At 37.1% G+C, this 26,375-nt stretch overlaps 2 protein-coding genes and 1 pseudogene across 2 annotated transcripts; all 3 read left to right on the top strand.

The window, feature by feature from the left end:
* The first annotated feature begins 3,709 nt into the window (after positions 1-3,709).
* LOC100072108 (olfactory receptor 8B3) lies at positions 3,710-4,626 on the top strand. The gene is given in 5 exon segments (XM_067053905.2): positions 3,710-3,864; positions 3,866-3,907; positions 3,909-4,097; positions 4,099-4,592; positions 4,595-4,626. Coding segments are annotated over 5 exon segments (912 nt in total).
* Positions 4,627-11,210: 6,584 nt separating this feature from the next.
* On the top strand, positions 11,211-12,142 carry OR8B1AO (olfactory receptor family 8 subfamily B member 1AO). Its single transcript, XM_014741155.2, is given in 2 exon segments — positions 11,211-11,286; positions 11,289-12,142. Coding segments are annotated over 2 exon segments (930 nt in total).
* Positions 24,277-25,211, top strand: OR8C28P (olfactory receptor family 8 subfamily C member 28, pseudogene; annotated as a pseudogene).

Genomic DNA, 26,375 nt, shown 5'->3' with positions numbered 1-26,375 from the left:
TGCATAGCAGACAGCATGGAAAATGGATCACAGGATAAGGTACTGAACCCAAGCCCGTGAAATTTGGCCTTGTCAAGTTGGGGTTTCAGCCTGAGTGCTCTAACTGATTGTAGTCTAGAAAGGAGCTCCTGGGAGGTCAGGAGTAAAGGAGGTTTGATGTGATCCACTCCCATGTCTTTGGCAAGCATCAAGAACAATGAGACAAAATGGCACTCACTGCTCCATTTAAAAAGCCCAACCAAAGAGGTGCTCCACCACCTTGTCACCAGCTACAGCAGCCATGTGCAGAGGGAACAATGCCCATTGTGGACAAGAAGCCCATGGGGATGCTGGAGGAGTGTGTATTTCAGGTGCTCAAGGGGTAAAGTGGTCACCCATCCATCTGCAGTCTGTGGTGATGTGAGGCCAGGGATTGAATCCTGAATCTTTTCCAGGCAGAAGACTCAGTCTCTGTCTCCTCATTTCCTATACTTTGTCCATTTCCAGCTATGTATCCTCTTAGTAACATCTAAGCTGGTATGATTGCTCTAACAATGCGCAAGCCTTCTGCAAATTAGGGCTTCTTTGTTATTTCGAAGTATTTAAAAGGAAAAAGTGAAATTGGTTCTAAGTTGGTTTTACATTAAATTTATCAATGAAAGAAAAAAGCTCTTACAGTGTTTGAATGATTTCAATTGTATATTTGGGATGGCTTAAAAATGATTTAAATCTGTGTCACTTACTTTTACACTCAATATATTTTGTTGTGGTCATTGAAAAAGATTATGTTTATAATTATTAAGAATCCTTGAGTGGGGGCTGGCTCCGTGGCCAAGTGGTTAAGTTCTCGTGCTCCAGTGCAGGTGGCCCAGTGTTTCGTTGGTTTGAGTCCTGTGTGGACATGGCACTGCTCATCAAACCACGCTGAGGCAGTGTCCCACCTGCCGCAACTAGAAGGACCCACAACAAAGGATATACAACTATGTACCGGGGGGCTTTGGGGAGAAAAGGAAAAAAATAAAATTTAAAAAAAAAAAAGAATCCTTCATTGTAATTGCTGTTTAATTCACAAAATCTGATAGAAAAAATATGTTCCAGAAGGAAGCAAATGTTTTCATTAAGGATTATGAAAATATTTTAATGGAAATATTATCTAAGAAATAAAATCAAATCATAATAATTCTGTTTTAATTGTAAGTCTATTTTGAGTTTTAAATAATTACATTACTATGGTATATATTGAAAACACTTCTTTTTCTTATTTTACCATCAAACATAACATGTACTGAAAAGATCACAGAACATTCATTTATAGCATAATAAATAAAAAAAAAATCAATGTAATCTCTACCCAGGTAATAAAATATTGCCAGAGTAGTTTATTCAGTATTTATAGATGCATTTTTCCCCAAGTTGGTGTTTAGAGCCTTAAAACCTAGATCAGGGGCTGGCCTGGTGGCACAGTGGTTAAGTTCCCATATTCTGCTTTGGTGGCCTGGGGTTCGCCAGTTGGCATCCCAGGTGCAGACATGGCACTGCTAGGCAAGCCATGCTGTGGCAGGCATCCCACATATAAAGTAGAGGAAGATGGCCACGGATGTTAGCTCAGGGCCAGTCTTCCTCGGCAAAAGGAGGAGGATTGGTGGCAGATGTTAGCTCAGGGCTACCATGTACTCTGCACTATATATAGCATAATAATATTTTTAGAAAATTATTTATGTAATACTGCTATGTACTCTGCACTATATATAGCATGATGAGAAAAGCAGTAAAATAGATAGAAGAGACATTTGTCCTTATGGAACTTATAGTTTCTAGAGGAACGCAGAATTAAAGGGCAAAAATGTCTAATAAGTGTTAGAATGGAGAATATATTGGAAGCTTTGAGAACACAAATGATGACAGGTGATTTTGATTGACTGTTTACCACATACCAGGCACTGTTCTACTCATTTTACTTACAATCTTTCATTCAATCATCATAACAACCCACTGAAACAGAAATTATTTTTACCATTCTTATTTCACAAAGATGAAGCAGTGGAAGAAAGATTAAGTAATTTGATCAAGGTATTATGGTTAGTTTGAGTGGAAGTAGGATTCACACACACACTCTCTAACTCCATACCCCCATTCTTGTTTATAATGAGAAGAAATAAAGATCTCAGTTATTGAAATGTTACATATAAGTTCCCTGCAAAATAGTCAGGTAGAAATTTCTGGTAGGTTTTAAAAATTTTGACTCTAGAAGGGATACAAGACATTTAAATTATCTCAGATATAGCCCTTGGACAAAAAACGGTTGAAGTGAGATACTGCAATTCTTGAAAAATTACAGAAAGAGAAATGAAGAATCCTGGAGATAGAACCATTGCAGAGAACTTTTCATTTAGGACAAGAGAAGAAGAGGAAAAGGAACAATTCAATATATTTTCTTTAGTAAAGAAGACGAGAGGGAGACAAGAATTTATTTTAGATCTGTCTTGAGAGATTTATAATCCCTGGAGTGACAGGAAAACTTGAGTAAAATATAGAGTCCATAAGGAATTAAAGAGAGATCATAGTTTAGGATGTAAAAACAATCTCCTTAATTCCCTTTTACACATAGAATCTATTCCCTGGGGAAGAGACTGAGGAAGCTTTTACTCTGTTTATAACCAACTGCATTCTATCATTAAACTCACATTCATTCATCTGCATCTTTTCAAGTGGGAAGTGCTACAATAGTAAAAACTTTTTATTTTTCCCTCCAGCTTGAAAGGTCTCAAAGTCACATTCAGAAATTGTTCTCTGTGGTTCAGAAATATTTCCTGAGCATATATGAAATTACATCTATTGCAATATCCTCTTAGAGTCAAAGTATCCAAAGCTTCAGAGCCTAAAATTGCCCTTCCAGGACCATAGGAGTAAATAATAATGATGAGGAAACACTAAGATTTTCTGGCCTAAGGGTGATGAGTTTCTAAATTCTATTTTTATGAATGTCCCTTTATTAGTGAGATGAAATTTCAAAGATCTAAGATTTGACACTTTCTTTCCCATTTTGTGCAATTCAGAGACTCAAGTGAGACTGGAGGAAGAATCTGTTCCAGGGGAGAGCAGAGAATGTTCTGAGTGGTTAAGGGACTCACAGGGTGCAGTTTCTCAGTCAGTGAGTTCCCTCTCCATGGGTGGTACTCTGACTTTCCTACATTTATGGCTTTTACTCTGTGAAGTGGGGCAGTGACTTAACCTCTCCTAGACTCTGTTCCCTTAGACTAGGAGTAGAGACAATCTTTCAATTTCCACCCATCAAATCTCATCTGCATTAGAGCCTGCACCAGGTTGTTGGGGCTGCTGCCTCCAACTTCACTGGTGAGGAAAGGATTCACATGAATAAAGAAATGTTGAGATGAGATTAGGAAAATTTTGCTCTGATACTTCCTTCTTCACGTTACTCTCGTATTTTTCAGCAGCTATGTTTGCATATGGCAGCACTGGCCTTCTCTCTGTAGGGTATCTTAATGCTACTCTTTACTACATTTAGCTTATAAATGCTCTAAAAAAGGAAAATTAGTATCACTCATTATCATGATATTAGTAAAGGCAGAATTTATTTGTCTAGATTGGGGTAGTCTCAGATATTCCCAGCATATATTTCCTTTTGTAGGACAAGGTATTGTGGGAAGAGCTGAGTTTTCCTCTAATGTAACCCATTTTTCCTGTACTCACAGATCCACCTTGAAGGAGAATGGCTCTTGGAAATGACTCTTTTGAGACTGAATTAATTCTTTTGGGATTAATGGACCAACCAGATCTGCAAGTCCCCTCGTTCTTCCTGTTTCTAATAATGTATATGGTCACTGTGTTGGGAAATATGGGTTTGATAACTCTAATTGGGCTGAATTCACACTCCCATGTACTTTTTTCTATTTAATTTGTCTTTAATATCTCTGTTACTCTTTTGTGATAACACAGAAAATTACACTGATTAACTTCAAATCCAAGAAGATCTCCTATATGGGGTACAGGACCCAGCTCTACTTTTTCAGTTTTTTCATCATTTCTGAATGCTGTGTGATGACATCAATGGCCTATGATTGCTATGTGGCCATCTGTAATCCATTTTTGTATAACATTGTTGTCTTCTAAAGTGTGTTCCAGCCTTATGCTTGGTTCATACTGGATGGCATTTTCTGGAGCCGTGGCACACACCAGATGCACGCTGGGACTCACCTTCTGTGATACAAACACCATCACCCATTATTTATGGGATGTCTTCCCTCTGCTCCATCTCGTCTACACAAGCACCTATGTCAATGAGCTGGTAGTATGCACTTCAGTGGGCATCAACATCATTGTACTGAGTCTCACCATCTTTACTTCTTATGTTTTCATCATCTCAAGCACCATCCTCATCTCTTCCAATGAGGGCAGGTCCAAAGCCTTCAGCACCTGCAGTTCCCATATAACTGCTGTTTCTTTCTTCTGTGGATCAGGGGTATTTGTTTCTCTCAAATCATCTTATGCTGGTTCTATGGATGAAGGGAAAATCTGCTCTGTCTTTTATACTGATATGATTTCCAGAAGGAACCTTTTAATCTACAGTTTGAGGAACAAAGATGTCAAAAAGGCTCCGAGAAAACGCTGCATAGGAGAAAGCTCTGATCAGCAACAGTGTCTCTGGACATGTCATTATAGGACTCGTAGATTCTGTGTGTTTTTTTACAACAGCTTAAGTGGAAGACTTCTTATCCTGTATCCTTGTTACTGTGGTGATAGAAACTTGAAGCTTCTCTCAATTTGTTCCCAATTTTTCTGTCGTAGCTCTTCCTCACCATCTTACAATTGCTTCTCCTTGTCACCATTTTACCTGCGTAAGACTAATATTAAAGAAAAAGATTATCTATTTTTTTCCCATTGTCTCTGGAATTTGTTTTCCTCTTCTGGATAAAGATAAATGGTTTTGCAAATGACCAAGTAAAGTAACACTAGGGTGATATTGTGCCATTGGGGGGTTTCTATCTGCCTCTTATAATGTGCTATTGGAATCAGGATCAGATGCTCTGTTTCTGCTCCTATCTTTACATCCTCCACTGGTCAGGAATGTGCCCCCTTTAAATGAAAGTGTTTCATGGACACAGCAGGTTCTGTAAAGTCTATAAAATGTAATTAACTTTCTGGTGTAAACATGATGCATTAGCTTCTTTTGTCAGACATTTCATATTTCCCTTTGTAAATTTGAAACCAACACATAATAGATTGTTACTGTGTATTTATTGCATAGACATGGTACTAAGGCTCAGGGAAGTTAATGATTGAAGTCATATAACTTCTTATTATAAAACTTGGATAAATTGTTAGCCTACTGATGTCCAGTCTACTAGTCTTTCAAGCATAGTTTTCATCTACTTCATCTTACTATTTTTCTCACATGAAATGTGAGAAAACTTTTCTATTTTTAAAGTTGACTGTGCTTTGCTGGATTATACACAATTGTCTCTCAGCATGAAAGTTTTAATTTTCTGATTTAGAAAAATGGTTTGATGGCTCTTTTTCTTATAAAAGAAAAGTTTATTGAACTAAGATAGTTGAGAGATGATTGGCTGAAATAGGGAGCTGACTTTTTATGAAAAATGAAATGAAAATTAGAATTTTTGCAACTACTTGTAATTGAGAGAGTAGCTCATGGGAGAGGAAGGAGCCCAGCAACAGATCACAAGGTCAGGACTCAAAATACACACAGCCAATAAACAAGAATTCCCCTGTAAAGAAAGGATCATGAAATAGCAATTCAATCTGAATTTGCTTCCAGTTCTTCAGATACAGTAATTATCCTTAGCTATCCATAAAGGTTTGATAAAATTTATAGTGCACAATGACCTACATTAATTGTGCTTTGGGTATTGGAGCCAAAATCGGTGACCACATTTGGAGGGAACCAAGGAGAGAGAGGACAGCAACTTCAGGAGATAAAATAATGTGTGATAAGGAAAACTCAAGTTAGGATGAGTAATTTTAAAAAGCAAATGAAGGGAAAAAGAGAGCTCTTTCTATGACTCTCATCTCATTTCTGGATGGCCTTAAAAATATCATGGAGATCACAGGATTTCTCTGGATAGGATAAAATCTTAAGTTATTTGGGCTGCCCCGTGGCACAGCAGTTAAGTGCACATGTTCCCCTTCTCAGCGGCCCTGGGTTCGCCCGTTTGGATCTGGGTGCAGACATGACACCGCTTGGCAAAAAGCCATGTTGTAGTAGGCGTCTCACATATAAAGTAGAGAAAGATGGGCATGGATGTTAGCTCAGGACCAGTCTTCCTCAGCAAAAAGAGGAGGATTGGCAGTAGTTAGCTCAGGGCTAATCTTCCTCAAAAAAAATCTTACGTTATTTGATATTAGAAAAAAATTAAACCCACAGCACTGGAGAACCTGGGACCAAGTAAATCTCTCCTGTTTCTATTGAGTCCCTATGCAACTTTCTTGTGTATTTTAAGATACAAAAGCCTCAAACTGCAGCTGGGAGAACAATAACAACTTGAAAGGAACATTTGGTGAATAAACGAAATTGTTATGATTTCTTTTCTGTAATAGGATGTTGGATTATTTTTCTTTTGACAAAGATAAAAAGACAGCTACCCTAAAAATCCTTCATCCTTAATCAAGTGATAATTTAAAAATTTCTAAGATAACTTTAATATTTATTTTTTTTCCAGTTTTATAATTTTCCTAAAATTTAGGTATTGTGAAATTTAACATAACTGATTTGTTGGCTTGTTTGTTTTTTACGTGTTTGGCATTGCTAAATTTTTGACTTATGGTTTTAAATGACCACTCATAACACATCCCCTGATCTCAAAATCAACATGCTTGATTTCCACTTCAGTTCTATTTATATAAAATAGTTCTTCTTGGCTGGAGTTTTCCTTTTGCTTTTCTTTTGTATAATGTCTGATAAATAACAATAATTTTGAGAAATTATTTTCCTTATTGGAAAAGTGTATGTCTATAAGTATATTATGTGCGTTATCTGGGAATCCTTGTAGACATTGCAGAGGTGCATCCATTCTGTTACATATTTTATCACTATTTGAGGTGGCCAAAAGTGTGTGTTAAATCTCACTAATCTTTTCCTCTCTCTTTCTCTCTCTCTCTCTCTCACACACACACACACACAAAGTGTTTTGTACCTATAAGTGCCTAGCAATGTGTAGCATTGGGCTATATTTCACAAACATAAATACGTCATGGTAGGAGAAAGACGTAAATGTAGCTTTTCATTATACAACAGAGCAGAGCTGCACGCTACGTATAGATGGATTCTAAATTGTCTGTGAGGTTACAATTATATCTTAATTTTTTTATTGTATTAATGTCCATGTTGGGGACATTATGGATTTTTCTCTAAGTCTGGCATAGTTTGTTTTTCTCTCAAGCATCAGGACATTTCAGTGTATTATCAGCTGAGCACTAGATGAAGTAGTTCATTTATATGCAGGGCTTTCTTGTCCAAAACATGTTCCTTTAAACAGTAAAAGCACACTCAAGTGTGGGGACGTTTTAGATTCTGAGACAGAGATTCTCGTCTTAGTGAGTAGGAGGGCTGATAGAATCACCTGGGTTGTTTCAAGTCTGTCTCTGACATTAAGTAAAATTAAACCACTTTAATATTAATGTAGAGATTACTATAAATACAAGTATTAATATAATATCTATATTATACTACAAGTTTTATAATTACTCTTATCATGTCTCTGTTTGTTCTGCAATGTCACATCTGTCAGTGTATGTATTCTCCAGGAAAGTAATACTAGAAACCCAGGAGAAGGAATCTTAGTTCTCATTTAACAGATGATGAACCTGATACTCAGATGTGTTCATGGTTTGCTCCAAATCGTAACATTTTGGTTATTAATCTGAGATTAGCATTTGGGTGTTTTGATTCTAAATCTATCAGGATATTTTAATTAGTATTATACAAAATTTACCATAATTTTAAGTATCAGTGAAACAATGGTTTCAGTGAGTTAAAAAAAAATGTGAAGACAAAAGCAAATGCTAAAATAAGAAAAATGTCAAGAAAGTTACTTTTCCCATTTTCTGTTTGACAGCTCTATTCTCTAATTTAGAATATGAGAATATGTTCTTGTTTTACATTGGCCTATACAATAAATGGAAATACATAAGGATAGACTATAATGATCATTTCCATATTCTCTTCCTCCTTTTGCTGGCTGGATGCAAATGACCATGAGGCCCTACCCTAGTGATGAAGGTGTAAAGAAAAGCTAGACATTGATTGCAACAGAGTCAAGATGGAGAATGTAAGAATTAATGGATCTACTACCAAATACCAGCACCTAGAGGGCTCTGGGGTGCTGGCAATATTCTATTTTGGATTTGCATGCTTGTTACAAGCTATTTATTTTATATAATGTTTGAAGTATATTTTCTAGACTTTTATATGTATTTATGTTAAATTTCACAGTAAATAAAGATTATAAGACTGCTTATACCTATACTTAAATTAAATGTTAAACTAATCTCTAAGGAAAGACAGAGAATAAAAGCCCAAGTACACAATCTTCCTAGTACAGAATGACCCACACAGACGAGACCAACAGAGATAGAGTAATGTACAAAGTAATCCAGATCAGACCTGTCCAGGGCAGAAATAACCTCTTAATCACACTGAATGAAGAATTTCCACCAGAATCTGTGCGAGAAAGTAGGCCAGTGTACAATCCCATTGTATAGATTGTAGTAGGTTATATGTCATTATTATGACTTAGGTGAATGTAAAGATGGTATAGTTCTCATTCTACATTATATAATTTCATTTTCTTCACCTTTTTTACTTTCTTCACAATGTCTTACCTTGAAGAACTTCTTCAGGTGTCATTTTTGATATCTGTGATGAAAAGTATTTGAAACATAAAAATGTGGAAATATTAGGCACGGTGAAAGTACTGTGCGTCAGTCATCAGAGGAATTATAAAACATAATGATTGAATCAGAACCAGATATTACGGTTGTAATTCAGGTTTAGAGATGACTCAGCAATAAGTAAATTTCTGTTGAGTCCTATAATACTGGGTTAGAGTATTTATATCTCACCTTGCTGAATAAACATTGTTCCTGGAAATCAGGATAGACCACCATCTAAAGTCAGGCTGGCTAACATAAGTAAAGTGGAAAGTAAATAAGTAGTTGAAACTTGATTTGGGTATGTAAATATTCATAGGGCAATTATTGTGAGATTTATCTTTCTATATATAGGTCACAGAAAATTGGAAGTTACCAGGATTTGGGAATTTTTCAGCCTCTTGCCAGGCCTCTCACCTTTGTGTTAGTCCAACTCACTTTCTTTGCTTTTAGTGGCCTCTCAGATCCAGAGTGTGCTAAGTCTCATGAGTACTCTAAACCAAGTAAGACTAAAACCAATTCCTTGGCCCACCTCCATATAAACTGGATTATTCATGCATGGTACAAATTTCTCCTTCACAAAGGAGAAGCAGAAGAACAGGGTTTTCAATTCCCAACTCTCTACTGAGCCAGGGGATGGGCTATGACAACTTCCAGCCCAAATCACCATCTTTGCTCTCTCTCACCCTGGGCAGCTGAAGTATGCTATGTCCTGTGTCTCTCAAATTTAGGAGACAGGCTATGCAGAAGGAAGTCTTCTGGGCAGCCCCCCAAAATGTCCATGGATTGACTGCATAGTGCCCTTCTTCCCCTTCCCAGGAAGAAGCTCATTTATGGGAGATTTTGCCTGAAGCACAAAGATGGATTTAAAACAAGAGGATACGTTGAGTTTCTCTAACTGTTTCAATATGACTGGTTCCTGCTTGAACTGGGTGCAGGACCCTCTTAACTAGTATCTGGATTTCTTACAAAGGAAATTTGTACACGAATCCTTTTTTAATCAGTGGTTCACTAGGGTAGGTGGGTCTAGGGCTTCCTCTTGTGCCATCTTGCTGAATGGGAAATGAGAGTTCAGTTTTGACTCTTCCTTGGGCTATGTACAATCGCTACAGTGAAGGGAAAACTTGAGTCAGCTTTTGGGTCCCTAAGGAACTAAAGACAGATGTGGTCCTGCATGTAATCACAGTCCCCTAGTACCCTATTACATCTAGAAGCTGTTCCCTGGGGAAGAGATTGAGCAAGCTTCTGCAGTGTTTATAACTGAATGCATTATGTTACTACACTCACACTTAATCCTTTGTGTCTTTTCGAGTAGTAAAAATGGCAATCAAAAAGATTGCTTAAAATTGTCTACTGCTTGAGAAGACTGAAAATCGTAACGAGAAATTATGATCTACAGTTCTGAAAGATTTCCAGGGCAAATCAGAAATTAAGCATGGACTGCATCCACTTAGAACTGAAGCAAGCAAACTGCAGAGCTTTAAGTTGCCCTTCCATGACCATGGGGGTAATTACAATGATAAGGAAACACGAAGGTTTTCTGGCCTAAGAAGGTTGAATTTTTGAATTCCATTTATATTACTGTTCCTGCCTTTGAGATGGAAGTCCAAGGATCTAAGATATGGTACTTTCTTTCCTGTATTTGTAGTCCTGAGTGTCAAGTGAAATTGGTAAAAGTACCTCTTGAGGGGGCCACAGGAATAATTAGAGGTATTAGTGGCATCAAAGGATGTATTATATCAATTGGTACGTTCCCTCTGCATGGACGGAACTCTCATGCTTCTAGGTTTATGGCTATTGCTCTGTGGCATGAGGAAGTAAGTAACTTAACATCTCCTAGATTTGGGTCTCTCGATTTTGGATTAGAAACATTGCTTTCATTTCCACCCCATCAAGTCTAATATGTATTAGTGGCCAGCACCAAGTAGCTAGAGTTGCTGACTAGAATATTATTGGTGAGGGGAAGATTCAAGTGAATAAAGAAATGATTGACAAGAGAAGGATGATTCCGACCAAGTAGAAGCTTCTTCTCCCTTTTCCTTTGGTTTTCCCAGCAGTCATTATTGTATGGAAGAAGCAGCCTTCACGCTGCAGGTGAAGTTTTTGTGCCCTTTGCTTTATTTAGCTAATAAAGACTCTAATAAAGGAAAGTTTTTGTCACTCAGTCTCACGATAATGGTAAAACAATTTCTATGGGTCAAGTTTGAGCTGGCCTCAGACTTTCCCAGCACATACTCCATTCTTGTGATAGGACATGTTTCAGGAAGAGTTGATTTGTTCTCTGTATAACTTTTTCTTCTTCTGTCCACAGATTCCCTTAGAAAAGAATGGCTCCTGGAAATGGTTCTTTTTTGACAGAATTTATTTTGGTGGGATTAACAGATCTTCCTGTTCTTCAACTCCCCCTTTCTTCCTGTTTCTAATAATGTATATGGTCACTGTGTTAGGAAACTTGGGCTTGATAATTTTAATTGGGCTGAGTTCACACCTACATACCCCCATGTACTTTTTCCTCTTTAATTTGTCTTTCATAGATTTCTTTTATTCTTCTGTTTTTACACCCAAAATGCTAATTAACTTCATATCCAAGAAGAATATTATTTCCTACACTGGCTGCATGGCCCAGTTTTACTTTTTGAGTTTTTTTGGTATTTCTGAATGCTATGTGCTGACAGCATTGGCATATGATCTCTATGTGGCCATCTGTAAACCACTTTTGTATAACATTGCCATGTCCCCTAAAGTGTGTTCCAGCCTTATGCTTGGTTCATACTTAATGGCATTTTCTGGTGCCATGGCTCACACTGGATGCATGCTAAGACTGACCTTCTGTGATGCAAACACCGTCAACCATTATTTCTGTGACTTTCTCCCTCTGCTTCAGCTCTCCTGCACGAGCACCTATGTCAATGAGCTGGTTGTTTTTATTGTGGTGGGCATCAACGTCATTGTGCCCAGTCTCACCATCTTTATCTCTTATGGTTTCATTCTCTCCAGCATCCTCCGCATCAGCTCCACAGAGGGCAGGTCCAAAGCCTTCAGTACCTGCAGTTCCCACATAATTGCTGTTTCTCTGTTCTTTGGATCAAGTGCATTTACGTATCTCAAACCATCTTCTTCTGTGTCTATGGATGAGGGAAAAATCTCTTCTGTCTTTTACACCAATACAGTTCCCTTGATGAACCCCTTAATTTATAGCTTGAGGAATAAAGATGTTAAACTTGCTCTGAGAAAAATTCTGAGTAGGAGAAAGTTTTGATCAAAAACTCTATATATGCATGTAGTTACAGGACAAAGGGATTCTGTATGTCTAATTAAAATATTTTTATGGGTAGCTTTTTAATCTTATTTTTCACTTAACATGGTAAAGGAAATTTGAGTCTTGTCTCACAATTTATTTCCAGTCTTTATTGAACAGGTCCTCTATTTTTGCTCACCGTTTCCATGGTATCCTCTCCACCATTTTTCCTGTTTAGTAATAATGTTAAATATGAAATATACTATCTCTTTTTTTTACTTGTCATTTTGAACTTCATTTTTCCTGTAGAAAAATGTGAGTGATCTTCTAATAATCTAATTAGGACCCACGAGAGTGACATTGAATGTGCGCTTACTGCTACTTGATATTAGAAGCATGAATCAGATAATCTGTTTCGACTCCTATCCTTTCCAATATCCTATTGGCAAGAATATGTCTTCTTTAAATGCTAGAGATTAAAGGTTCCATAAAGACTATCAAGCATAATCCATTTTGTATACGTAAACATTATGTATTAAATTTCATTTGGGGAAAATTCTCTTTCATGTCTTTGTACAGTCAAACCAGCACATAATATATATCAAAATATATTTATTCTATGGATGGGAAAGTGAAACTCAGAGTGATTAATGATTTACTGAAACTCACACAACTTCATGAAGAAAAAATCAAAACTCTTAGGCTTCTGTTTTAAGTAAACTATTCTTTGTAGCATAATTTGTGTTGATTCTATTATTTTTGCTTCAGTAAGCATGGAATATTAGAAATTATTGCTAATTTGAAAGTTGACTGTACTTTTTTTCCAGGAAGATACATGAATTTCTCACAGGCTGAGTATTACTGTTTTTGTTTTTGTTTAGGAAAACAGTTTGATGGCTCTTTTTGCTGTGAAAGAGAATTTGTGTACTAGTATATTGAGGAGATGACTGGCTCAAATAGAGAGATTACTTTTTCTGCAAATTAAAAAAACTGAATTTGGAGTATCTGCAAATATTACTTATTCAGAGAATACAGCATGAGAGAGAATAGAGCACTGAAACATGTCATTTGGCAGGACTCAACAGACACATGGCTAATGAATAAGAAGTCTGGGTGGGAGGAATGGTCATTAGGGTTAGAAATTGCATTTCAATTTGAATTTGTATCCTTCTGTGGAGCATTGTGAATACATCTCACTGTCCACAAAGCTTTGAAAACTATAATGCACAGTGTCTGTGCATTAGTAATGTTTTGGGCAATGAAGGTAGAATACCTGTGGCCACATTTGGGGAACCAGGTAGAGAGGGAGCAGCAGCTACAGGAGATAAAATAATGTGGTGTAACTGAAACTCGATATAGGAAGAAGGAATTTAGAAAGGAAAATCATTGATTATGAAAGCCTTTACCTGTGACTTTCTCCTTTCTGGAAGGCCCTAGAAATGTTATGGAGATCAAAGCATTCTTCTAGATCATGAAAGAGTATGTTATTTGATATTAAAACAGTTAAACAACAGGGCTAGAGGCATGGGAACAACTAAATCACTCTTGTTTTTCTTGGCTTCCATATACTACTCCCATATGTATATTTATATACAAAAATCTCAAATTACAGCTGGGAGAGCAATGGCAACTAAAAAATGTATTTGGTGCATAAACCAAATGTTAACAATATCTTTGCTGGAAAGGATGCTGGATTATTATTTTTTTGGTAAAAGAGAAAAAAAATGTTGCTCTAAAAAAATCTCAATTTGATGTGTCTAGTGACACATGTTTTCTAAGGTAGCTTTCATAGTATTAACTATTGACCATTTTCCTAATCTCAACTCAATATTTAGGTATGTTAAAATTTAGTATAACTGGTTTGTCAGTTTGCTTGTTTGTTTATATTTAGAAGTTTGTCAATCCTAAATCCATGTCTATGGTTCAAATTGACCACTCATACTCCATCTCCTCATCCCAACATTGACATGCTTCATTTTAACTTTACCACTTATATTTATAGAAAATACTTGATCTTGGCTGGATTATAGTTCAATGTTTTTATTTTAGTTACACATTTTTGAAAAAATCATTTTCCTTATTGAAAGAAAATTGTATCTAAATGAATAAATAATATCTATGCTATTTGGAAACCTTTGTATACCCTCCAGAACTGCGTGCACTCTGTTATGTATTTTATCAAGATTTGAGGTGACCCAAAGAGTGGCTTAAATCTGGTCACTAATCTTTTGTTTAGTGAGTCTCAAAATTCTGATCAAATCTCTTTCATTTACAGAACAGGAAAAATTTCTTGAAAAATAATTTCTGTCTTCAACTAATTAGAAAAAATTAATAAAAATAGTTTAAATACAGTTTGTAATAATTAAGGGTGGTAACATTTTTTTTTTTAAAGATTTTATTTTTTTTTCCTTTTTTTTCTCCCCAAAACCCCCTGGTACATAGTTGTACATTCTTCGTTGTGGGTCCTTCTAGTTGTGGCATGTGGGATGCCGCCTCAGCGTGGTCTGATGAGTAGTGCCATGTCCGCGCCCAGGATTCGAACCAACGAAACACTGGGCCGCCTGCAGCGGAGCGCGCGAACTTAACCACTCGGCCACAGGGCCAGCCCCAAAGGTGGTAACATTTTTAAAGAGGCAACCTAGCTGATTGTGAAGAAACTTAAGGAATTTTTGGTTAGCAAAAGCACTATGTGTCCATCTATTTGGGCTTTTTTCAAAGGGCCGGGAATCAAGTTTTACACACACAACATAGTCATCCTTAGTATTTTTTGTTTTTTTGTGTTATGTGAATGGCACTGACAAGTTACGAGGCAAACTATGGTTCCATTAAAATTGTCAAAGCTGACAGTTAAGCAGGTACAGATGTGCCTGTGTACTAGGACAGCTGTTTCTAAGTCAGTGTGAAAGTTTTGAGATTTTAGGCTTAACAGGAAATGGTCCTCCTGATTAAGGCCCAGAAAGAAAGTTCTCTGAATACATCCCGAATTTGTTGAGTGTAAAATTTCTCTGAGGGAGCTGCTATTGTTGCTCAGGATCAGGTTTGGAAGGAGCATGATCAGGGTGAACTGTGGTTCAGGACTGATGAAAACTGGAAGTAAAAGGGGTCTTGAGTTCTATATCTCTTTAATTCCTGGTCTCTCAACTTTATTGAACCGCATTCTCCACTCCTCTTTACACTGCCTGCCTACAAAGACACACACAAAGACACAGACACATACACAAAGACACACATACACAATACAGTATCTTCAAGTCTATTTTATGAGATCCTTGCCTAACATCAATTGCGTAATATTCAACCCACTTTTCATCTTTATATGCACATTCAGGTAGATGGTTCCTGGCGGTGGCTCCAGAGAGACAGGGCTGTGCAGAAAATACCTGCTGAATCTGGCCAGAGAATACATTTATGGCTTCATTCGTACATTTGTTTATGTTAAAAAAAATAATAATTCTTTACCTACTAAGTCCCTGGCAATGTGTGGCAATCTGATGTATATGACAAACAAATAGGACAATGTAAGAGACTGACATAAAGGTAGATTTTCAAATGCAATATAATAGAGTTACATCCTACATGTGGATAGATTCTAAAATTGGTCTTAAAAGGTGACATTGCTCTTGAAAATCGATTATATCAGCAAATGTCCATGTTGGCTAAGACGTGATATTTTTCCCTAAGTCTGGCATAGTTGGTTTTTCTTGCGAACATTGGAACATTTCACCGTATATTCATCTGAGAACAAGATGAAGTGGTTGGTTTATATGCAGGGATTTTGTTCAAAATATGCACCTATAAATAGCGAAATCTCACTCAGTGTGAGAAGATTTAAATCCTGGGACAGAGACTCCCATCTTCTTTGTTATTTGGAGAGCTGGTGAAATCACTTGGGGTGTTTAAAGTCTCTCTCTGATGTAAAATTGAAGTGATCCACTTAAAAAATAGAGATATGCGCAGGATTTTACATTTTTCTCTTAGGAGGAGTGTTGTGTTTCAGTTTTCTCTGCACTGTCACATCTCTCCCTGTGTACCGCAGGGAAGAACTGCGAGGTACATGGGGAAGGAGATCCTGGTTCCCGTTTCATAGACGTTGAAACTAACGAACAGAGATGTTCATGGCTTGTTCCAAATCGCAATTTTTAAGTCATTGAGCTGAGACAAGAACTCAGGTGTTTTGATTCTAAACCTACTAGGATTTAAAAAAAATTATTATTATACAAACTTTACCATGTTGAGCCCTGAACATCATCCTGTGAAACTGAAGTGCTGACTCGCACCATCTCATTAGTCACTCATGGGATAAAAATTTAACTCCCACTTCAGCTCTTCAACACCTCCTCAGCCAAAATGGAGCACTAACTCACAATACTTTACAACTGCTAGGTGGGGCATAAAACTTTGGCTCTATGATGGACCCTATTGACAACAAGGAGTGGGAATAAGTAAAACAACTAGCTGTCTTACACAATCTTGTTCCACTTCATTGCTATTGAGTAGTATGGAAGCTCTTTTCCCCACTTGACTCCATTGACACTATATCAGCAGGGAATATGAGGTGCTATTACCATCACTTTGTTCATCTTTATTGCTACTAAGCAAGAGAGGTTATTCAGATTGTTGCTCAGTCTAATTTACACCATGCTGGTAGCAGCATCTGATTTCCACTTCCTATTGCCTCACTTGGCCCTGCTAACATCAACCCCAGCAAGAGAATCAAACCACCTCTTAATACAAACAAGCAGAGGGTAGCAGAAATTTAGCTCTCTACTTGGCCTTTCTGGAATGAGTGGAGGGACAATTTTGCTTTAATTTTTGGCTGTTGTTGGGTAGATATGATAAAGAAAATGTTTTCTATTCTGCTAGGCCATCATTTTTCCTGTTCCTTTAATTAGAGCAAAGATTTTTTCGTTTTTCTTTTTTTTGATTTGTATCTTTGGTGCTTTGAGGTTGCCGGCTTAACCAGTGTACTATCTGGGATAAATAGGAGGCAAAAAAGAAAGTCCAGGCAACTCACTACCCACAGACTTCAAGTCCTGAGATTACTTGGCAATCTACCATCTTTTTATCTTTCAGAGTCTTTCTATGTTTCTTTTGTTATGTTATGTCCAGGATTATTTAGTTTTAAGAAGGAGGAGTAAGGAGGAATAGCATACTCCATCTCGGCTGGATGGAGTCAGTCTAGTGAGATTTAAAAATATTCCTATTCAATTCCTTAAGTCTGAAATCTGAAAGATGCTCTTGCATCAGCATATTTGAGTAGTCAGCCAATGATTGGACAGAAGTTGAGCTCGAGCAAATCAAATCAGTAATGCTTTTGACGTCTGCTGAGGTATCTGTGGAAAGTAAGGCAGTGAGTTCAAAGCTCGAGCCATGGTCAAATATGCTCTTAGCTTTTACTTAATGTTGTGCCCTTTTGAATCTCCTATGTATATGCATTCAGCATGTTGATTTCCAGAGCGCTAAAAGCCTTTTTTTTGCCAATTTTGTTCAAGCTTATAGTTGCTGTTGGGGAGAATTTAACTGACTTTCTCACTTAGTCATAGATAGAAGTTCCACTGAACAATGTCCTTTTCGTTAAGTTTACTCATCTTCTTCAAGAAATAGAAACTGTTTGTAACTTATTTCTAATAACTTTCAGGGTCAAAAATCCAAAGTTGTAGCAAGCGGGATGATGTTATGTGAAACAAAACTTAGTATTTGGAAAACCAAGAATTGCTTGCCTGAAAGGAAGCTTGGTCCTTCTCTTTTGAGAATTGAGGTACAAAGAAAATTATAACAAATTTCAATGATTAATTGAATTAAAACACTCAAAAATCTTTTTTATTGTTTATTCATATTTCTAATTCATAATTTATCCCATTTTACAAATATATGTTTTGTTAGTTATTACATGCTTCAACTTTATACATATGGAAAAAGTCATATCAGGGTTTATGTTGAAAAGCAATAAAAGTGACCCTGGATCTGTTAAATATAAAGGGAGTTAATAGAAAGAATATTGGGAATTCAGAGACTTGGTGTGAGGTTGTAAAATCAGACTTGGGGAATAGGCAGAAGCAATGCAACTCCATGGGCCAAGACCAGAATACATTTCAGAGGAACAGTCTGACTGCAGTGCTACCCTGATAATTCAGGGTCTCCACCTTGTTTGTTTCCACTGACACAGCCCCTAGACACATCTGCATCTTCACAAATGGTTCTCAACTGTCCTATTGTATTTGCAACATTTACTCCATATTTAAATCCCAGGTATGAGACTGGTTGAGTTAGGTCAATGTGCTTGTCCTCTGTTTGTCAAAGAATATAGGCACAGAGATTTTCTCACTTGTGGCTTCTGTAGAGGGAGGTTTGGTACTGCGTCTCACCAAGATGACACAAAATGGGGATTCCCCCTAAGCATGAAGTGGGACTCTGGTCCATCTCTGCAAAGGACAAATGTGTGTGCAAATGTGCTTTCATATTTGTAGAAAGGATGAACTTAACATTTCCAAATCTATAGAGTGGTTTATTTACATAAAATCAGATATTACTTTTTGTAGGATGGAGATTTGTGCTTTTTAAAATAAACTATTAATTTTAAAATAATTTTAGATGTATAGAAATGTTGCAAAGATGGTGCAGAAAATTCCTGTACATACCCTTCACTTAAATTCTCCCAGTTTAAGCAACTTACATATCCATGATAGATTTCCCAAGACTGAAAATTTAACTCTTGTAACAACACTGTTAATGAAAATACTGACTTTATCTGTATTTCATCATTTTTTCCACTAGTGCCATTTTCTGTTCCTGGATCCAATTTAGGAAGCTAAAATGCATTTAGCTGGTATATCTCCTCACTCTTCCCAGATCTATGATAATTTCTCAGTCTTTGTGTTTTCTTTCTTTTTTCACTCTAACAATTCTGTAAAGTATTGGTGAGAAATGATGTGGAATGCCCTTATTTTTTATTATGATAGTTTATCATTATTAGACTGAGTTATAGGTTTGGAGAAGAACGATATAGAGTGAAGTATCCATTATATCAAGGTCTACATGATATCAACATGACATATCCCTGGTGATGTAAACTCTGATCACTTGGTTCAAGTGATGTCTGTCAGGTCTCTCCACTGTAAATTTACTATGTATCTCTTTCTATTCTGAATTCTTTGGAATCAAGTCACTAAATCCAAGGAATAGGAATTAAGCTCTACCTCTTTGGGAGGAGTAATTTAGATATACATCTTTGAAATCTTTTCAAGGAATATTTGTTCTTGGTTTTCCCTATATTTGTAACAACACTAACAATTCCTAATAGTGGTACAAATCTCAAGTTCTTTGATTATCTCTCTGATTATACTGAGAAATCAAAGGGGCACTGCCTATATCTCATTCTGTGTGTGTTCACTGCATCTTGCAGTCTAAATGATGAACAAACATTCATTAGATGAAATGAATTAGTAAAATCTCTAATATAAACAGAGAGTCTATTGATGGAGTCTTAGGCCTCATGCACCATCTACTCTGAGTAGAATAGAAGTACACAAGACCTGGAGCTTTCACTGCCAGGGTCCAGGTTCTTGAGGACTTAGCGTGCTCCTTGGTGTCATATTAGAAATAAAGCAGAGGAATCTGGTTAAAAATGACAAACTTGAGCCAGCCTTGATGGCCTAGTGGTTAAAGTTCAGTGTTTTACACTCCTGTGGCCCTCAGTTTGGTTCCCAGATGCAGCACCATATCACTCGTCTGTCAGTAGCCATGCTGTGGCAGCAGCTCACAGAGAAGAACTAGAAGGACTTACAACTGGAATATACAACTATATACTGGGGCATTGGAGAGGGAAAAAAGTAAAAGAAGTTTGACAACAGATGTTAGCTCAGGGTGAATCTTTCCCAGAAAGAAAAAAAGATAGGAAAAAATGGCAGACAATGTAGGCAACTTGTCTCTATTTCTTTTTGAAACTCACTAACATTACAGAAAAGAAATTAAAAAATGACGTTAACTCACAAAGATAAAAAATAAAATAAAAAAATACAGAGGAACAACCACAAAATTATAGAAGCTAGAAAGTAGATAAATGAGTATTATTTGATTTGATGTGTTCATAATATCTGACATTAAAATAGAACTGTGGAAACCAAGAAAACAAGTGGTTTATACCATATTATCTCTCATATACTCGGAATTTTGTAGTACCAAGTATCTTCGAAGAAGTCAAGAAGATGAGAACAGAACAAATAGAATGCTTAAAAGTCTGCTTAAGAAGCAATTGGACCTTTAGTTCTTCTCTACATTTCCATGTATCCAGATGACTACTTCCATTATCACCCAGTAAAAGACTAGAGATTTATTCATTAAAGAAAGTAAAACAGAGCTCCTTAATTAGAAAGTAAAACAGAGCTTCTCAATTAGGAGACTATCTGCACATTTGAGGGAAAGTTTACTATACTGAAAACAGGGAAAGTAAGTAGAAATTTCATTAATGAACATCGACATCGCTGTTCTACTTTCTCATCTTAGTTCAGAGTATGTTGAAAGCTAGAATTATATCCTTCAGGAATATTGGAAGACTCTTTTCTGGGTGATCAAATCAGTACATGATACAAGATCTGTTAGTATTGCCACTAAGAGTTTCCTCATTGAAATGAGACATTATACAATGAAGCCCATGGCTGGTAAGCACTAAGCCCTCACATGGAGATTCTAATTAGCTGTTTAGATCACATTCCTAAATGTCAATACTTAGGCAAGTATTCTGAGACATTCAAAGATAACCTCTAATATAAAATATACACCTTGAAAAAGCAGAAATAATTTGGAGGTAAGAGAGCATTCAAGAGGAAGAAACTTCAGAAAAGGGAACAAAATATACCCTTGAACATTAGAAATGATAGCTAAAAGAAAAAATATGTAAAAATCCTGGAAAAAAATGTTGAAGTTATCTCCTAGAGAGTACAGTAAAAGGATGGTGAATAGAAGAGAAAATGCAGCACAAAAAGAGGAAATTCAGGATTGAAGATCTGAATAACAAAAGTTCCAGAAAGAACATAAAGTGCAGTGAAGACAAAATAATAATTTTTATAAACAAAAAATATGTTCCAGAACTGAAGGATTTGAGTTTCCTAAATGGAATGAATTAATGCTCCTTTTTTTCTTTTTTACTGAGGAATATTTGCCCTGAGCTAACATCTCTTGCCAATTTTCTTCTGTTTTGTATGTGAGTTGCCATCACAGCATGGTTGATAATTGATGAGTGGTGTACCTCCACATCCGGGAACCAAACTCTGGCTGCCGAAGTGGGCACACAAACCTTAACCACTAGACCACTGAGACTGGCTCAACTAATGCTCCTTTTGATGTATAATGAGATACACAATAAGACACAATATTGTGGGTGTTCAAAACAATGGAAATATACGACCTTAAAAACTTCCAAAATGGAGGGAAAGTAACCAATTTTCATAAATATATCAAGATTCAGGGAGGTATTGAACTTCTAAAGATTTGATGATTGCTATCAAAATTTTGAAGTAAAGCGACTTCCAGATTAGTTTTTTATTTCCATGCAAATAGCCAATATATAGGAAGATACAATAAATGTATTTTGAGACATGCTAGGTCATTAAAATTTCATTCCATACATCTTTTCCAAGAAACCACGGTAATATGTCTTGTACTAAACAGAATAAGAAAACCAAGAAATAGTGAGATATGAAATAGGGAGATCAGGGAATAAGAGGACCCAGCGAATGATAGAGATAAAAGGAATCACTACTACAGGGATAAAGGAAGATCTCAAGATTTCAGATTTGTATCACAGCCAGAAGACAATCTGTCAAGACAGAAGTGGCTCAAGAAATCCTGGAAAGACTTCTTTAAGAAGATGAAATTAAATATCAGGGAACGAATATACTGAGAAGTGGTTTACAAGTTTACAAGAGCTGGAGAAGAAGTTGAGGAGGAATCAGGAAAAATCTATGGAACAAAAAGAAAAACAAACAAATGAAAGCAAGTATAGAAAGAAAAAACAATCATAATATATGATGGATTAGCTGTGAATAGTGCTTAAAATAGTATTAATAATGTAACACAGGAATATTGATCTAAACTAATTTATGATTATTACCATATTGTTAGAAATTAGGAATGGAGAACAGGAAAATAAACGGGTGTGTGTGTGTGTGTGTGTGTGTGTGTGCAGTGATGTTGGGGGGCATAATAAAGGTCCAAATTTTCATCTTCCATAGGAGTCCAAGTTAGAAAACTGTTAGAGTAATCCAAATTTGGAGTGAAAAGAGACACCAGAAGCTGTATAAGTAAGAGGAAAGACCTAGTCTTCCAAGGAGATGGATTCTCTGGGATTTGGAGACTGGATGAAGAAAGTGAGTGAGAAGTTACTTAAGTTTAGTTTATGGAGGACTTCCCTGGATGGTAACTTTGAAAATGATGAAATGGAGGAGCAGCACTGGGAATCATAAGAAAATGCTGAATTCAGTTTGGAGCACTTTGAGCTTGAGCACATTAATAGACATAAAATAGAACTGTCTGTGAAGCAGTTATGGCAGAATTTCAGACTATATACAAAGATCAATAATTCTCAAACATGAGTGTTTTTGCCACCCAGGGGACATATGACAACATCTGGAGAACATTTTGATTGTCACAACTGGTGATGGGGGGCAACTACTGGCATCTAATGGGTAGAGGCCAGAGATGTTCTGCATCCTATAATAGTTGGGACAGCACCACAACAAAGAATTCTCTAGTCCAATCTGTCAATAGTGCCAAGGTTGAGAGACCTGATATAATAAATATGGATTAGGAGCAGGGAACGAGGGTACCAACACTACTTGGGTTCTTTTTACCTGTCAGGCATGTTTCAAATACTTTATGTGACGTATTTAATCCAAACAACAACCCTATGAGATAGCTCTTTTACTAGTTTCATTTTCTAGATATGCATAGGTATAAGTAGATAAAAACATATATATACAAGTTTCAGAAATGTTATATCACTGTCTACAGTCTCAGAGTTAAGGAGTTTAATGTCCAAATTTCAACTCAGTTTATTATGAGGGGCCCATCTTGTCTCTTAACCACTTTCTACATCTCTTTATGGAGATGAAATTCACCAGTACAAACAGTGCTAAAATTGTGATTTAATACTCACCAATGCAATTTCAGAGGCTCTAGGAAAGTGCTAGAAATGGCAAGTGACCATGCCCCAAAACTTCCTCTTTTAGAACTGTGCATAGACTCAAGGGGATGATGAAGAAAATGACAAGGGGTGGAGGGGGCACCTGTTCCTCTTCAGTGAGAATTAGGAATTCCTGTCATGAAATTATAAACTGAGTAGAACATTGTGTCTCAAAAGATCCAGTGTTAGGTCTATGACACAGGATGTAAACACAGGCTCAGTAATTTCGACCCTCAGTAGGCTCATTTAACTTGAAAGGAATTCACGACAGAGAGAAGAATCTGGGGGCTTCTCATCAATTTTCCCACAAGTACAGAACATGGAATAGTATCTCATTGAGTCAACTGATTGTTTTGGAGCTCACATAGGGTTGTTTTCCTCCTTGCAAGTGAAGAGAACTTTCTGGGTGAATTCCCAAATAGAATCATGTCCTTCTCCCCAGATTACCTCTTTTAGCATGTCATAGACTAAGGATTCTCTGCACGTACATTGCCTCCTCCATTGTCTTTGACCTCACAACTGTAGGGTAAAAAAGCCCTTAAGAGCCAGCAACAGTGAGGACTCCAGGAAAAGGAAGGTGAGGGTTGAATCACCTTTGTCTGCATAATTGTCTTTCAAACTCCAAACTGCATAAATCAAGGGTTTTGGGGAACACCATCTATTTACTGCTCTTTTCAGCCTGGATCCTTAATGGAGACTGGGGAGAAGGGAGGATGTGATGTGTAAAAACATTAGCAGTCTACTAGCATTATTTCTAGACACAGACAAACAACATGAGTAGGGGTAAAGGAGAAAATGAGGAATCAGTAGGAAAATCATAGGAAATCTTGCTGTTTAGGTGCCATGCTGTGTATCTTCAGAGAACTTTGATCTTGTAAATCAGCAGATCCAACTCTCCCTCTGGAGACAAAGAGTGAGGGTCCATTGTTAATGTCATCTTCTACTCCAGTTCCTGCAGACCAAACCTGGGAAGTGAATGGCTGTGGAAAATGACTCCTCAGTGACTGAGTTTATCCTTATGGGTTGAACAGACCAACCTGATCTCCAGCTGCCCCTGTTTTTTCTGTTTCTGGTGAACTACATGATCACTGTGGTGGGCAATTTGAGCTTAATTAATTTAATTTCCCTGAATTTGCACCTTAACATCCCCATGTATTTTTTCCTGTTCAATCTGTCCTTTGTTGATGTCTGTTATTCCTTTGTCTTTACCCCCAAAATGCTGATAATCTTTCTTTCAGAGAGGAACATCATCTCCTTTACAGGATGCATGACACAGCTATTTTTCTTCTGCTTTTTTGTTAGTTCTGAGTGCTGTGTATTGACAGCCACGGTCTTATGATCACTATGTGGCCATCTGTAAACCCCTGCTGTACGCAATCACCATGTCCCCTCAGATCTGTTCTCTGCAGATGTCTGTTTCACATGTTTGGGGGTTTGCTGGTGCCATGGTCCACACAGGGTATGTGATCAGGCTGAACTTTTGTGATTCGAACATTATCAACAGTTACATGTGTGACATCATCCTCCTCCTACAGCTTTCCTGCAGCAACACCTATGCCAATGAGCTTGTGATTTCTCTTATTACTGGCACAGTTATCATAATATCCAGCCTTATTATGTTTATTATGTATGCTTTGATTCTTTTCAACATCCTTCACATCACATCAGCTAAAGTTTGGTTCAAAGCCTTCAGCACCTGTGGCCCCCACATAACACGAGTTGGTCTCTTCTATGGATTTGTGCTGCTCGTTGATGTCAAGCCATCCTCTGCTGGGTCTCTGTTCCAGGAGAAACTTTCCTCAGTGTTTTACAGCAATGTGGTGCCCATGCTGAATCCTCTTATTTATAGCCTCAGGAACCAAGGATATCAAATTTGCTCTGAAGAAAACAATGAAGAGAATTATAAACTGAGCAGAACCATCTATGCCTCCTTTGCAGCGTCTTTTTTCCTTCTTCCTGCTCCTTTGCAACCTCTTCCTCCTGTTCTTTTTTTCATTTTCCTCATTTATCTTTCTAAGTTTTCCTTGGCAGGGTTTCTGCTCCAATATCTTTTTTTCTCTTAAGACATAGCGTAACTTTATGGGCCTATTCTTGGACTGGAGTGTTATCCTCAGTGCTACAGTGACCCACACAATTTGGAGACAATGGGCTGATGACCTGTGCTACCTAAGGATAATACTACCTACTATTTTTCTTGTGTGTCTTTCTCATTTAAGGTAAACCATGAGTGGTGTGCTGTCTGACCCATTCATTTCTTTCCTATTTTCTCTGAAATCAAGGGTTTTATTACTTATAATTGCGGTAAAATGGAAAAGGAATGACAAAAATTGTGGACATCTTAAAGCTATAAAAATTTCCAGAATTTTTCAGTTTCTTAGTAATGGTTGTTGTTTTGGAATTTCAGTCTCACATATGTTAAAGAATGGAGGACCTTGTTGGACCAAGCTATTTATTCTATAAGATGCTTGAGAACAAATGAGCAACACTGTTCTGCCCACCTTTCTCAATCCCTACAGATAATGAACGCCTCTATTTATTGCATTGGTCAAGTGACATTGTGTCATAAATAGAGTTGAAATTGTCACTACCTTGTCTGTGTATCTCTGGGTTATGATTGTGATTAAAAATTACAGTGATGGGGCTGCCCAGTGGTGCAGCTGTTAAGTTCGCACATTCCGGTTCGGTGGCCCAGGGTTCACCGGTTCAGATTCCCGGTGTGGACATGGCACAGTTTGTCAGGCCATGCTATGGCAGGCATCCCACATATAAAGTAGAGGAAGATGGGCACAGATGTTAACTCAGGACTAGTCTTCCTCAGCAAAAAGAGAGGATTGGCAGCAGATGTTAGCTCAGGGCTAATCTTCCTCAAAAAAAATAAGGTAAGGTGATATTCTTGGCTACGGAATACAGTGCCACGGATAATATCAAGAGGATTTGTTTTCTGTACTTTGTAACAAGGGTTCCCCTTGTTACGTGTTTCCTGCTTTCAAAAATAAGCAAAAATATATGACAGAAATCTTGTCATATTGGGATTTATTCTTTCAATATGTACATTGGACTCCCCTTTTGTCTCTA

The sequence above is a fragment of the Equus caballus genome, chromosome 7 (genome assembly GCF_041296265.1).
Source record: "Equus caballus isolate H_3958 breed thoroughbred chromosome 7, TB-T2T, whole genome shotgun sequence".
Classification (NCBI taxonomy): Eukaryota; Metazoa; Chordata; class Mammalia; order Perissodactyla; family Equidae; genus Equus; species Equus caballus.
The sequence above is the reverse complement of the archived record's forward strand: the minus strand, read 5'-3'. Positions and strand labels throughout refer to the sequence as shown.